Consider the following 15,716-nt stretch of genomic DNA (forward strand, 5'->3'; position numbering starts at 1 on the left):
ATCTAATTAAAAGCTGCAGTTTCGATGCTTTCTGCATTTCCTCCCATTCTGGCAGCCCTCAGATGTAGGTGTGATGCCAGGCAAGCGTACACAGCTCTCAGCCACTGTGTTATCTCCCAGTACCATTAATGCTACTGGATGCAGGCTGGGGTTGGCTCATCTGGAGCAGGCCATACACCCTGCTGAGGTCACTTGAGGACAGCACACTGTTCTGCTGTAGGACTGTAAGCTTACTGCTGAGAAGGAAAAGGCACGAGTTATGGAATACATCAGCTGTCCCAGCACACAGCCTGGGATGTGATGTTGTACAGTTACTCATCTGGTGACATAGGTTTGGAATTTACAAGCTCACTCAAAACCCATACTGAAGCCACCACATACTTTGGTCGGATTCAGGTACATTAACTGAGAAATAACAACGTGTGTTCTACAAGGTTCTTTTAACACACAATTCTGTATCCTCTGGTGAAGTAACAGTGGAAAAATACACTGCACATGAGACATGCGATCTCTAATTATCAGAGCCCGTGCCATTTTGGCTCCCCAGCAAAACAGTATGATTGTTCACAATGTAGTTTTTCATACTTAATATGCAGCCAAACATGTCTCATCCAATTAATGAAAGCACTTCAACATCAGTAGCTTAAACAATTAAATCATTAGATACACAGATGTGCTTCTGCAGACCTCTTGTAATGCCTGACTGCCAGGACCTCGTTACTCACAAAAGCACAGGATGCAGCCTGCAGCTATCCTGTTTTGGAGTTTGCTCCTGTCAAATTTCATAATGTTTAGCAAGGTTTGGCTTTCGTAGTGTTTGCAAGGGAGAACACCAGGTGAAGCTTAAGACTCTACACAGCACACCAATAGTTTAGTCATTGATGAGTCCAAAACTGCCCACTGGTTCTTCAGAAAGGCTATCATAAGGGAAAATATCTTTTCAATCAATTGTTAAAGAGGTTTCAGTTATTTGCAGGGATTAAATTTGCCACAGAACATTTTGCAAGAACAGATTTACTCTGGAATCCAGCCCTGAAGTTGTCGTATTGCTTTTAGGAACCGCTAACCACAACTTCAAAAAGATACTGTCTGCATTTTAAGTTATACAGTAGCAGCCTTGTGCTAGCTTTACAGGGAGACTTTCCTGTATCATCTTCAACACACACCTGTGCCTGCGGTGTGCAGGCAACACCTAATGGCAGATTTTTCCAGACTACTGGAGGTGTTACCAGTGATGAACATCAATTTAATGCAAATACGTGACAAATTGAATAGTGCATACATTTCAGTGCGCTGCTGTTAGAAATTCTCCAACACCCAGCAGCAGTTACTGCAAGGAGTACTAAAAAAATGAGCATGTCTTAAGCTACTGTGAAGTCACAGAATAATAGCATTTAAGTAATAACACAACCTACTCACAAACCAGGCCTGTGAATGGAGCTGGATATCCATTTTCTTCTCGATCCCCTTATTACAAAGCATAAAATAAAACTTCACCTGTCTTTACCACAAGCTTCCCTTCACTGTGCGAGGCACAGAACCCAGCACTTCTCAAAATACAAGTTTCAGCATTTTCACCACTTAAACACTACTGCCTGGGCAAGGTTAAACGTGTTTAGAACCACTAGTGGAGGTGTAACTTATCCATGAGAGTGCATATGTGCTATGATGTGTAAGATTTAAGAGAAATGCAAAAACCACATGAAGCCTGTAACAAAGCAGGGCACCTCCGCGAGAGCTGCAGCAGAGGACAGGAAGAGATTGGCAAAGGCACACGGGAAGGGAAGGATCTCCAAAGGAAAGCCTGGATGACAGTCACAGGGACCAACAGCATGTGACTGCACACTCAGACTGAACATTTCAAGGTCATGCACTGATCAACAAGAGGACAAGTACCAATTTTCTACATGAGGTTAGAATCAGTCATTCTATCTGTACAGCTGGGAGGACTATTAGGGTGCCCCACAAGGCGCAGAACTCCATACTGCAGCTGGACACAACGTACCTGGATCAAGCTAGGCTCCCACCACCTCTCCAGCCCAGATATGGCCATTCCCTCTTACATTCAATCCATTTTTCACTTTTCCGCGTAACAAAGATCGGGTGCTCAGCCTGCTGGGGAACCAGCGCACATCACAGGGCAGAAGCACACTGTCTGTGAGAACCAGCAGAGGAGTCCAGCCCTCTCACATGCTGTACAGTACTCAGGCACTTAAGAGCTATGCATCAGAGGCTGTGGCAGCCATTAGGAAAATGCCCCCAGGTATATTCCCTTCTGCTTCCTAATAGAAACAGCACGAGAAGAAAGCGGCATCCAGAGACAGAGTGATCATAGCTGTGGTGCTCCACAGCAAAGTTCTCACACGCTGCTTCATTAGAGACTGAAAGACGGGAACAGAAATGAAGGAAGACGACATATATTTTAGCGCAGCTACATTTAAAAAACCCAACAACCAAAGACAGTAAGCAGTCTCCTCCCCCTACCAGCTCTGGTATCCTGTTTTGACTTGCCTTGGCTGACCCCAAAGGAGGCTTTTACTCTGTTTTAGATCTTGAGTATATTCCAAAGTTGTCAACAGTACCAACAACAATTTATGACTAAGCTTCTCAGAAAGGTAACACACCAAAAAAGTAAATGAGTTCACTTCACGGAGGTGACTTCCAACCCTCCAAATTTCAAATGGCATATAATAAATACAGAACAAGCCCTAAAAGGACACATTTAGCTACAGAATTTTTTTTTTAATTCTTCATTGTTCACGGTATCCTGTTACCAGCTTGGACATAATTTTAGCTACTAAATTGCTGCTTTTTTGTTTTGGCAATCAGACGATATTAACTTCCCCTTTGTTTTTTCCTTTCCTGTTTGTACACCTGCAGTCCCAATGAGCACAGCAACAGGATTAGTACCTCACAGCCAGCCCCGCATCCAAGAAGGGCAGAATGACAGAACACTTTCAAAGTCCAAGAGAGTGGCATGGCAAAGAAACAAGTTTCCTTGAGTTCTAACTTGAAGATCTAACTGTGGCCTTCGTGAAATTATTTTTAAATAAAACTGGATACTCCCCTAAAAGACTGGTGACTGGTTGCAAAATTCATGGCCTTGGCTACCAGACAAGGAGTAGCTCACAACCCAGTCACTGATTCTGGCTGCATTTTGGTAGCAGACCAGGAAGAAAAGCTGTACAAATGGTTAAATGGATTCTAGAGAAGTAGGAAGTTACCATCAGCAATTTCTACTGAAGACTTTTCCACTACTCTAACTTAGCAGCTGTTGAACTGCTCCCAGGTATCAGAGATTCAACACAAGCCATAACAGGCTGGTTACAATCAGACTGTCTTGCCTCTTACAGCTCCAGGCTGAAAGCCAGCCAGCGAGAAAACTGACAGACAAACAGCTTTTCATAGCTGCTCCATAGCACTTCATGCTTCTTTGGGAAGCTTCACCACTTTTGCCTATTTTCCCATATAGGTCACCAAGTAGCAACCCTCTGCTCTACAGAACATGCTAGAAGGAAAAAGCCTGCCAAGTTGCTGCCAAGGAGGAGCCTGTGCAGAGGATAACAGAACTGAGAAATCAGTAGGCAGAGAACTCCAGCTACTGGGACTTCAAACCTTCACAATAGAAGGGACAAGAATTCATTGCGGCTGCCAAAAGTACCAGTTGCTTACTAAGTGCCTATTAGCTACCCAACAGCAAAGCACTTGCACATGTTTTGATGAACACAACTAACGGTCATTAAATCCATGCAGAAAATACCATAAGCTTCTTTCTTCAAGAAGAAATTGTGTAATCTCACTGGAAAAAACAACGGCATCAGACCATAGCTGCTGCTGTCAACCTAATCTTCAGGCACGAGGGTCGCTCAGCCAAGAGAAAAGCAGAGACTGCGCGCAGGGTTCCCACTACCCAGACTCAACGCAAAGAAAAATCCTCCTGTATAGCAGCAAAATGCACCTAAATCTTCCTGTAATTTTAAGTGTATTTTTAAGCATATTCTGGACTAAGGACAGGCCCACATACCAAAAGAGTCAAGCAACAACCTACCTAATGACCACATGTACAAGAACATCTCCGCCTGTATCATTAAGACATTACCTGAACACTGAAATTATCTGAAAACCTGCTTTCAGCAGGTCAGACTAAATAGCTATTCATGAGTAATCCACTAACTGGGCTAATATACTTCTCTGTCACACTCAAACTATTACCTTCAGATTCATCAGAACATCCTTATAGTGTCTGCAGACTGCGAGTTATCTGCCTACACACCAAGAAGTACAAGCTGTACTGTCAACAGAGCCCAAATATACTTCCTGCAGCACTTGATTTCTTTCACATACTGAAAACTGTTTTCAGAACAAACAGCATTGTAATTCCTTCCCATAAAAGAAACTTTCAGGACTGGCAAAGGGTTACAGACTTACAACTCTAAGACTTATTCTCTGTCACCAAAACTGGTCTCATTTGACAACTCTGAATTGTGTTCTGATTTTCCTGTTGAATTTCAAACTTTCATTCCTTACCCAGTATTGGTAATTTCTAGTTCTCCCAAGAACATCTTCAGAACAATTTAATTTTGGTTACCCTGATGCATGCAACTAAGGTTTAGTTAATCTGAGTTTATGTATATATTGCAACACTTAGCAAGATCAGGACTCCTCAACTAAAATCTGCTGTCTCAGAGTTAAGGGGTATTTTTACAGATGAGCTACATGGAAGCAGGTAAAGCAGCTGGTTAGATCAGCAGGAAATAGGGAGTATGTTTCTCGTGATTAAAACGCTCTCCTGAAGTACACTGTGTTTGCTTAATTCTAATGGCTTTCTTCATTAGCGCCTGTTAATGAAACTAGGCTTTGAAATTGGGTTCGCCCTCCACACCAGATCTCTACTGGGAATACCGACAACAATGTGAATTCATTCAACTACACAGGCTGCTCCAGAAGTAATACCTCCGATTTCTTTCCATGGAAGCTGCAACAAAGAGCACAGTAACACTAGTAGATAGAACAAATTTTCAGCTACAAAACACTTCAACATAGTCACCACCATTAGCTAAGACTTTCTGCCAGCCATGAACAATAGCCTGCTATGCCACACTCAAAAATCTGCATGGCCATCCAGAACATGGCTTGTCTTTCATGTCGCTGTCACCACTGCTGAAATGCACCAACCACCACCTCACTGTGCTGATGCCCACTGGTTCATCAGTGAGTGCCATTTTCCCCCCAGATGAAGGAATTCAGTGACACACCTTTGCTTCATGTGCACTTCCATGTCAGACACCATTCTGTCAGACTGCTCCTCTGCTGCCATCTGTCACACAGCAACTACATGTAATGGAATATCGGTGGGAAGGTTCAACTTCTACTGCCATAACGCCAACATCCACTTCTGACGTCACAGGCCAAAACAATAAAACAGGAGACATTATTTTCAGAGCTGCCCTCATATATAAAGGAACAAAAAGCAATACAGGAGATGAAACAGCCTTTTACATTTATTTATTCTTTCCTCTTCCACTATCAGCAGTTAAAAGCCAAATGTGTATTTCATAACATACACTTTATAACCTCCACTAATTCCAATCATACTCTTAATGTAATTTTAAATGACCCTACTAATGCACAGTGCTAATGGAATCTGCCAAAGAAGGACATATAAATATGCAAATACAAGCTTTTACTGTTCTAATGAGGCAAACATTTCTCTTATTCCTCTTCACTCTACTAGAGCTACCTGATTGCTTAGCATCTCTATGATTCTATCTAGAAAACTGCACTGTATGCAGCCACAAGGAAAATAAGCCTGATGTGGCCATTTAAAGATAAGTCCATAGTTTAAGGAGGGCTGGTTTTTCCAGAAGCACCATCATCCAGTACTTAATGAGGAAGGATACCCATTTTGTCTGGAATTATACCAAATACGGGAATAAGTATTCACTGTTCTTTTGTTTCCCCTGAAGTGTTCCTAGAATGAATCAAGAATAAAAGCACAAGCTAAACTACAGGAAGAAACCACTGCTGGTCATCAACTTATTCTGCACACTGAGATCAGGTCTCTGGGGACTGGGTGTGCTGGTATTTCAGACATTAAGAGCCCTAGAACCAGAAATCCTACTTACCACTAGAACAGCTTTAAAGAGCAGTACTAATGGGAATAGCTCTAAGAATTCTGGAAAAGTCAGCTGAGTAACTGGCACTGTAAACTGGTAAACTGTTCCTTTCCACATAAAAACTGAAAGTTAACAATACTACTTATCTACACAGAATAATCAGTCCCATTCTGTACTATGGTATGCTGCTTAACTTTAAGCACTCTGTAGCCTCGCGGTAGGTTCCACTGACATATTCCTGAGGCTGAGGCCAAGACCTGTGAAGTCTGTAATGTGAAGTTCTGTAGGGAACTGTTTGAAGGCAGCTTTACGCTAGAACAGATGAGCCTCTGTTATTGCATGGACTTTTTTTTCCAAACCATAACAATTTCAGTCGTATTGAATTTAAATTTAATTAACTGTAGAGCATCATACTTACTGATTTAATTGCTATTTAAAGCAAATATCAAATTGGGCAAATTATTTTCTCCAGTAGGTTGGATCTAGTTCCTTATTGTCATACAGATACGAATTATTACACAGTGCTGTAAGACAAGAATGACTGCATAGACAAGTACCCTTCAGTCGTTTAAAACACCAGATTAGCATTTGAGTTCATAAAGACAGTTACTGAGCATAAGGGGACCCAACGCAGCCTGAGTTTCACATTCAACCTCCACTATATCCTTTTTCACTTGAGTAGGTATGCTTCTAATTGATCTGCTCAACACCTATCCCCGTCCTCTCACAGGAAAGAGACCGTGCCTTGACCTCTGTAATCACAACCCAATGCAGCAACCGCAACAGCATCAGAAAACAACGGCAGTGGCCTCGCCTACAATGAAGTCATTTTGCCTCCTCCCACATAGTTCTGCTTTAAAGAGAAGTCCAGTTTTTGCTCATTAAGGGCCAAGTCCCAAATCAGACTTCAGTAGAAGTATGCAGTGTCACATCAGAATCTCTGAACAATAACATTTAAATCATTTCTCTTCTTCCTAGCCATGCACGCTTAATTCAGGCTAAAATAAAAATACACCCACACAACCCACAAAAAATAGCACAGCCTATAAAAGTTATTCCAACTCCAACTTAAGAGCCCAGATTACTTGCTGATAGTCCACTCCCATGAAGTAGGGTTTCAAACAGAACTACATGGGTCTTCACAGTGTCCTGGGAAGCTGAACATAACCCTGAGAAGCACAGAAGCCCCTGTCACTTAGCAGGAAGAAAAACGTTCCCCCTCACACCAACACTGCATGCCAACACCATCCCACACCAGCACACACTGGCTCTGGGCATTACGACCTCCTAGTACTCAAGGAAGAAGCAGAAAGATGCTTTGAAGAGCCACCTGCCATTGCAGAGCAAACAAAAGGAATAAAAAGCTAACAAAACAGAGAGCATTCAGGACTCAACTGATGCATTTTTAGCACTCCCACTGCAAGCATCTCTGCAGGCTTAATGGTGCTACTACACTGCAGTAGGCCCACACTTCCACCCCCAACCAGGGCCATCCAGCTACAAAAGGTCACCTCACACCACTTGCCCAAGTTGTGCAGGTTACACACAGCAGCCAGGATCTGAACTGCACTACTCGAAGAAGTTATTTTGATTTTTGCACTGCAAAGACCAGAATATTTTGGTAGGAATCTTTGGCTTGTTGAATCTAGCAATTACTGACCAAGATAGTAGCTCCCAGTGTGTATTTAAAGTCGAGGGGAAGTACTGAAAAAGGCCTGGGAGATTACCAACAGAACAGCAACAGGTCCTGGAAACACAGCTGTGAATAAGGCCCAGTTTACAGGGAGAGGGGGGTGAAGCAGAACGTTAGCTGAAATAATTCTGTACTTCATGAAACTACTTCTGCGTTTTAATTTACAGTCAAATATCTTTTTTAAAACTGTATTTTACTCTTGATTTGCTTGAATCCATAAGTCTACATGGACAGTTGCAGCAGGATATTTTGCCCATAAAGGTGGTGGATGCCTTGTCCCTGGAGACAGACATGGTCAGGCTGGCCCAGGCTCTGAGCACCCTGACTCCTGTTCATGGCAGGGGAGATTAAGGGTACCTTCCAACTCAAATGACTCTATGATTATATGGTATGTGGTATAGAAGCCATATATTACGAAATCGTATACTATAATACATCAGTTTCTACACTACCCAGAATTTTCCTCAATAGGAATGCTGTGTCTAGTCTGTAACTTGCTTCCACAAAATCTGTACTATCAAGAATCAACATGAAGATTACAAAACTAGAAATGATATGATGATTTAATACAACAGATCTCTGTGACTAATTAGTTTGTTCCCTAGATGATGAAGTTCTATCACTAGCTTGCTCAAAAATACCAGATTTCTTGATCCATATTTAGATGGCAATCTACACGGGTAGAAAACAAGAAAAAATAAAGCCAATGACACATGATTTTGTGCAATTATTAGGAAAATATTGTAGAATTATTTCATAATTCAGAGTATGCAGACAGCTAAGTACCTCAGTGCTGAAAAAGCACAAACGTGCAGACCTGTAGCTTTCCTTTCCGGAATGAATCTCATCAAGTTGGAAAAACTCACATTTAACTCTATCTGTACCAGAAGCATGACTCTTCAAATACAGTTAAGTTTTCTTGTATCTAAAGAAAGGACAAATGTGTATGTGGAACACAATCAGAAGCATAATATAAGAAAACAAATTACTTCACAACTGACCAACACACAAACCAAATTTTTCTCATACTGAAAGACAAGTGCTCTCAGTTAAGGGCATCCACTTGCCTTTGAGTACCACAAAAAGGCAGTTAAAATTAGATCCAATGAAAACACAAGCTCTTAAGCTTTACTGCAGCTCAAGAACATTGCTTTCATTTAAATGAAATATTTTACAGTTCATATACCACAGAAGTTCAGTTTTGGGGCTACTGATTACAGATTTCTGAAGGAGCTCAGTACACATCCAGAGAAATACAATAGCAATAATGCAGTAGATACATAGGGCAACCTTTGTCCTTGGAACCTTCCTACCAGCCCAGCCCAAAAGGATTGCACTTTCATACCAAAAAGCTATCGGCATACAGGGGTCACAGCCCAAGGGACTTCAGTTCAGGCACTGTAGCAGTATTTGAAAAAGAAACTAAAATACTTTGGACTAGCATAATTAATCTACAAAGTCGAGTAGCACAGGGTTAAGATTCAACTGCAAAAGCAAATTCGGAAGTGCTCAGGCATTGCACAGACTTGAATCCCTCAAGGCAGAAAAAAAAAAACAAAAAGACAAATTCTTGACTACCGCTTGGCAATGCAAATGTATTACTGACAAAAAGCCTCGATTTCCATCTTCTGTATTTATGCTATTAGCAACATGCAGCTCAAAGCACAAGAAAAGACATAAATCAGTACAAAAAAAAAAAAAAATCCCAGCAAGCAGTGGTGAATGGCCTAGAATTTAAAGCCTCCCAAATGCTGTGGAATGTTAGATTGAAAACAGAAGACTCTCCTAGGTGCCGGATCAAACATCTGGCACTGTGTTAGTTCATAAGACATCAGAGTGAAAGATTTAAAATCTCGAGTGTTAAGAACATTTGCCAGAGTGGAGATGCCATATTTTACAAGTGATATCAGGCTGCACTGTTCAGACTTGACCACGGCTTCCACACTTAAATTAGACACGGCTGACAGAAAACTGGTTGCAGACTCACACTCAGCTGATGAAGGTGATTCAGTGAGTGGTTCAGTGAGCTGGCAGAGAAAAACCCTCACACTTCCTGTTCTGGAACAAGTGCAGCTAGTCGCTACAAGACTGCTAGCTCTGTCTGAAGGGTGCCAAAAACACATTTATTTAGACTTCAGGATTGCCGAACAAAGCACCAGAACAGCTTCTAGAAGAACACGGTTTGTTTAAAGCATTTTTGTTCGATTTTTTGGTGAGATAAGTTAAATAAATACCCACCTGTCACCATCCCATCTTAAGTGGGTGTGATGTCAGCTTCTGCATTTCTGCTAACAGCCAAAAGCCACTTCCACCAGAGATACCTGCAGCAGCTGACATAGGAAAGCAGCACGCAGACCTGTGGGCAGTCTGCTGCACTTCCAGGCTCCAACAACTGAGAAGCATGCTGAAGGTCTGCTAACTTTTAAATGAACTTGTAAGTATAGGACAGTTGTTGAACTTGTTTTCTTATGTCAGTAGACAACTCCTCAGACATCTCAGTTCCCCCTCAAGTGTCCTTTCCAATAACCACCACTCCTACTGAAGATACTCTGACTCGCACTCCAACTACCAACACTGCTTTCCCTGACAGCTCTTCACTGGCTGTACTCAAAAGAACAGTCTCAGTTTCAAGTCAAAACTTAAAAACCTGGACAGCTCATGAACCCAACACACCAACAGCTTTAACAGCAGCTAAATGACTGTCTTTGAAAAGTGTCCCTTAACCACCCCTCCTGCTAGTCTATCTACACACATCTTGAGCTCAGATGTACTTGCTGCTGTACATGAGTGGGTAACTCCAGACCCACATACACATTTATACTGAGCATGTTTTATTGTGTGAGGATCATCATTCAGAAATACTTTACCCTCAGTAAGAAACCTTTTCCCACATAGCAATGACTTGGTCAAGCTAAGGTAAAAGATTTCCCTGTGCTGCCCGGACACCACCGCACAGCTGCTCTCCACAAAGGTGGGGCAGGAGAAAGGGAGGAAGTCTGGAGGTGATGCACAGGAGAGCTGGGTGAGGATGAGTCAGGAGGTGAACAACAGCCGTACTTCCTGGGCAGGACAGCCAGAGCATCTCAAGAACGCGGTGGATGCAGGAGGTGGGAGCAGCTGAACCCAGGGAAGCTCATCTGAAAGGCAGCTCTTACAGCAGAGACCACAGTGTGACAGCGGGCGGCTGGGCTGGGATGAGGGCCCAGCAGGGAGCACAAGGCCCAACCAGCTCAGAACAAAACAGCTCTTGGTTCTGATATCAGAAAAAGGGAGAAAGTGTGTTGACTGCGGCATTTCTCTGATACTTTTGAATACTTTTATGCCCATGTAGTAGAAATAATAGAAGCCAGACAACACACAGCAGCTAACAGAGTCCACTGGTTGCAAAAGTTAGCAAGTAGCCCACGCAGCTTCTGCACTCCCAAGTAGTAAAGACACTTCCACGAGGGTAATAACACCACTGCAGTCTGCCAAGAGCTTCTTGGATAACAGAACAACAGGGAAGCAACTGAATTCCAACAGATAAGAATAGATTTTAAGAGAATCTTTTCTCTCCAAAGGGTCTATCCCTGGGTGCTGATGTAAGCCTTTCTATTTAATCAAAGTCTTGAATATGCAAAGTGTCTTTGTTCAAAAAGTCAGTAACAGCACAAGCCAGTGCCTTCTTGCCAAGGTAGGCCTGATTATTTCTAGCTTTGTACAGGGGTTGGACTATTCTCCAAATACTTATTTTTGTAAAACAAACATACGCACCAGTTCTGAGAACTGCTGCTTTGATTTTTCCCCCCCTTCCCTCAAGTTCTGAGCTGTTCACTCCTTGGAACAACAACTGCTTTAATTAGGCATAAAATCCCCTATAAGACAGCTTTAATGCTTCCCAGTAGTAGCACACCATCTAGATCTAGAAACCAGATTCAAAAAAAACCAACCAGATTGACATATTGCATTACAACAGCATTTTAGAAAAAGGAAACAGACTGATTTGTCACATATAAGCCATGTGTTGTGGCAGCAACCAGAACCAAAAGGTAAGCAAGAAATCTGACAACTAATAAGCTGACACGGTAAGAGATCCCAGGCGGGTCTCCATCAGCAGAACCACTGCAATTTATGCCAGAACACTGCTTTTTAAGCACAGTAAGCTCATTCCCAGGGTTGCACAAGGTCCTTGGCAAAGTACATACAAGAGCCAGAAATTTAGCAAGAAAGATGACCTCTTACCTTTTCAATCCCTCCCTCACCAGATGCTGCAACTGAATTCAATGTTTTACTGAAACAAAGGATTCTTTTGTAGATCCAAATGTTTATTTACATGTTAATTGTTACACATTAGTAATACATACAATCTTAAGTAGCAGATCTAAACACACAAACATTTCTGATGCTGAAACCAGGAATAGAAAAATACAAGAAATCCTTTCTCCTCGGATATAACCTGGATAGGACCACACATGACCTTTTACATCAGTGTCACTCTCTTAATTCCTAGAAGCCGGGAAGAAATCAAACTGGTATTGCCAAAAGAAAATTAAGCAGTTAATGTCATTACAAAAGGAGCTGAGAAAACTTCACCAAAGATGTGTGCAACTGCTTAATGCTTCAAGTGTGACAACGTACTTCAAGATAAGGTTACTGCTAACATTCTTAATGAGAACTTTTTGGGGAACAGGCAAGTTGAGCTGACACTTTCACTTGCTAGCTGCCACAGCAGCTCAAAGAAGACCGTCTCAGCTTTCCCCTCCCATACAGGCAGCAATACCTTAAGACCAAGGCAGTAAGACTGGGGCAAGCTAAGGGAAATGCCTGTAAAGAGTTCAGTTACAAGCTACTAATGCCATTCTCACCCCATTTCCCTTACCATAAAGTGGTTACACATAGACAAGAAAAAAAAAAAAAAGCAATTCTGGAAAGCAAAGACTTAGGAAAATGCTCAGGATGTACATAATATACAGTCACATGTTCAGTCTTTATTAGCATCAAAAGCTGCATTTGGGTAGTATTCTGCCTACACTAATGTTTTCTGAAGTCTGCTAACATGCACCATATATCTATAAACTGTTCTAGAGGTCCAGACTAGCAAGAAGCAGAGAGAATATGCACAGTGCAGATTTAAACCAAACTCAAGAACGAATCACTAGTTTTGCTACTGAACATGCTACTGTGTTTTGCTCTATTTTATGTATTAGCCAGACAGGAATACCATATAGCTGGAAGATTTTCCTGTGAATGCACCTCTAGACATAATGCAAAGCACATGCGGCTGCCCTCCCTGCTATCCCACTTTTGGCAGAGAGTAAGGTTTGAGCTTATGCTACTGTCTGCAGCACCAGACAGGAAAGCACTCTTCAAATACAGAAACATCAGTGTCTTGCCTGAGAATTTCATACAAGAAGAAAATGTAAGATGGTATATTTAAGACAGTATAAGGTCCCTTACACAAACTATTTTAGGAACAAACCCTGAAGCCAAGCAAGTCCTTTCAGGGCAACTAAGAAACAGCATTTCTGCAGACTTTCCTGAGCACTATGTGTAACCAAGACCATGCTCAGCATGAGGCTGGATTGAACAATAAATATTTGACCTCTATTCATATCAAGCTGTTTTGAAATTAGGCATCATCTGGCAGGGTTTCCACCCCCCAGATCAGGCTGGCCAAGGGCCCCAACCAACCTGGCTGCGAACACTCTTAAGGATGGGACATCCATAGCTTCTCCAGGCAGCCTTCCTTACAGATATTAGGAGGAAATCTTTGCCCAGAGTCAGTCTATGGATGCCCAAGCTGTGAAGGCAGCAAAGGCCAAGGTGGTTGGAGTCCCAGGCAGCCTGATCTGGAGGCTGGCAACCCTGCTAACAGTAATGGCATGGAACTTGGATGATCGTTAAGGTCCCTTCCAACACAAGCCATTCTGTGATTCTACGCTGTTGAATTTAAAAAACTGAAATGCTAAGTTTAACAAAAGGAACACATTCCAGTAGTTATCAGGTGTTCCTTAAGGCTGTCAGCCGAAGGGCAGTTTCACCCTGCTGTTTCTCACTCCCACCTCATACTGCAGCAAAAAGCCACAGAACAGCTCACCCATTCCATGACTGCATAAGTCCTTCTGAAACCCCACCATCAACTAGATATAGATATTGACTGGATTAAAAATAAACCAGCAAAAAAGAGCACACATATTGCTGAGCTGCACACAGCTGCACGGCCTCACCAGCAGACATAAGAAGGGCACAATGGCTGAAAGAGGAATATTTGCACAAGTCTCACCATCACATGCTCTGCAGTATCAAAGTGCCTGAACAGCACAAAACAAATGCATTTGATGTCAGTGCTAGCATTTTTCCCCCTCCAAAGAAATCAAAGCTGTCAAGAGAAAAAAAGAAAAAAAAAAAAAAAAAAAAAAAAAAAAAAGAGGGAAATAACTTCTCAAAGAGCTCAGAAAAGCATATAACATTTCAGGATGCGAGCAGTGTGATTCATACTGGTAACCAGCCATTAGAAATCCCAGCAGACAGCCCTGCTGCCAGCTGGTTACACAGAGCTACCTGCTGAAGGGTCACCAACTGCTGCCTGCAGAGAGCTCTGAGTCGAAGCAGTACTTGCAAAACAACAATCTTCACTGGCTGGATTGTAATGGCTGCGTAAGGACAATCACAGAAGTACTCATGTAATTCAGGACTACTTCAATACCAAATCAAAACCACAACAGTAGTAGCCTGAACTGCTCACAGAAGAGGATAACTTGTTAATTCCTTCAGTTTGAAAAAGTAAAATTGGTTGAGCTTGTTACCATTTCCTAGTTACACGTATCGACGAGAACCATATTTCGATTCAATCCTTTTGTTGGAAGGGAACCGCTGGGGCCCACTGCAAACTGACCGTAGGGAGAGGTGCGCTGACCCGAGCAGCACCGGCAGCGGTCACGCAGCTCTGGCACCAGGCAGCCCCGGCCTCACCCAGCGCCCAGCAGCAGCTGCACAGCAATCACAGCCGGGAGCCCACAGGTGCCACAATCACCCTGACGAAAGGAGCGCCGAGAAACAAAGGTGAGGGCAAAGGCCGATTGCAATCTCCAAGTAAACAATCAGCTCACGGCCGGCATACCGGCCTCTCCCTCCCAAAGCCCGTCACCAAGAGCAGGGCTGCAGCGAGCGAGGAGCCATCCCATCCCATCCGTGGGGCAGGAATCCCGGCTCCCCTTGCCCCGCAGCGCTGTATTTGCACAGCGAACGGCAGAGCCTCGACCGCCGCCGGCACAGGTGTGCGGGGCCGCGCCCGGGCAGGTGGGGCCAGGAGGGGGGAAGGGACGTCAGCGCGCACCCCGAGCTGTAGCAACAGGAAGGAGCACAAAAGTTTTTCTTTTTACAGTGCCTTTACTCAGATCTTCAGGGCTCCGCTTCAGAACCACGCTCATAACCAATGACTCACTTCCAGCCCGGTTAGTTACCATACCGGAGTTCTCGCTCCTTACTCCAAGTCCTCCGCACGGGGAATCGGAGTCACACCTGCGTTACTCCATTCCGAAACCTATGACGAACCGGCAGGAGCCGGCGGCGACCAGCAAGACAAACTCGGCTGAAGACCCGGCCCGCCCGGCCCGCCGCGCCCCTCGCCCCCACCCGGTAGCTCGCTGCGCGGACCGTCCCCGGCACGGCGGGCACGCGGACCCGGCACACCCCGGCGCCCCGGCAGGGGAGCTCCGAGCCCCGACGGTGCCGCCCCTCGCCGGCCGCGGGTCTCTGCTCGACGGCGGCACCGCGCGCACCCCGCCTTCCCCCGGCGGGACCCCGCGAAACGAACCGCCCCGGTCCGCGCCTACCATCGCGGCTCCCGCGCTGCGCTGCCCACGGCTCCGCTCAGACGCGCCGGCGCCCCGGGACGGACGAGGCCGGCGGCGGGCCCGCCCCCCGCG

At 44.0% G+C, this 15,716-nt stretch overlaps 1 protein-coding gene across 1 annotated transcript in view; it reads right to left on the reverse strand.

Moving 5' to 3' along the window:
• Positions 1–15,716, reverse strand: part of MYO1E (myosin IE) — an 84,219-nt gene that overhangs the window by 68,316 nt on the left and 187 nt on the right. The window contains 1 exon segment of the mRNA XM_042824578.1: positions 15,624–15,716. This exon segment is cut by the window's right edge and continues 52 nt beyond it. Within this exon segment, the coding sequence (XP_042680512.1) occupies positions 15,624–15,716 (93 nt within the window).

This window comes from Centrocercus urophasianus, unplaced genomic scaffold, assembly GCF_019232065.1.
Source record: "Centrocercus urophasianus isolate 14NV4802_14NV808 unplaced genomic scaffold, USGS_Curo_1.0 seq_23, whole genome shotgun sequence".
In the NCBI taxonomy this organism is placed as follows: domain Eukaryota; kingdom Metazoa; phylum Chordata; class Aves; order Galliformes; family Phasianidae; genus Centrocercus; species Centrocercus urophasianus.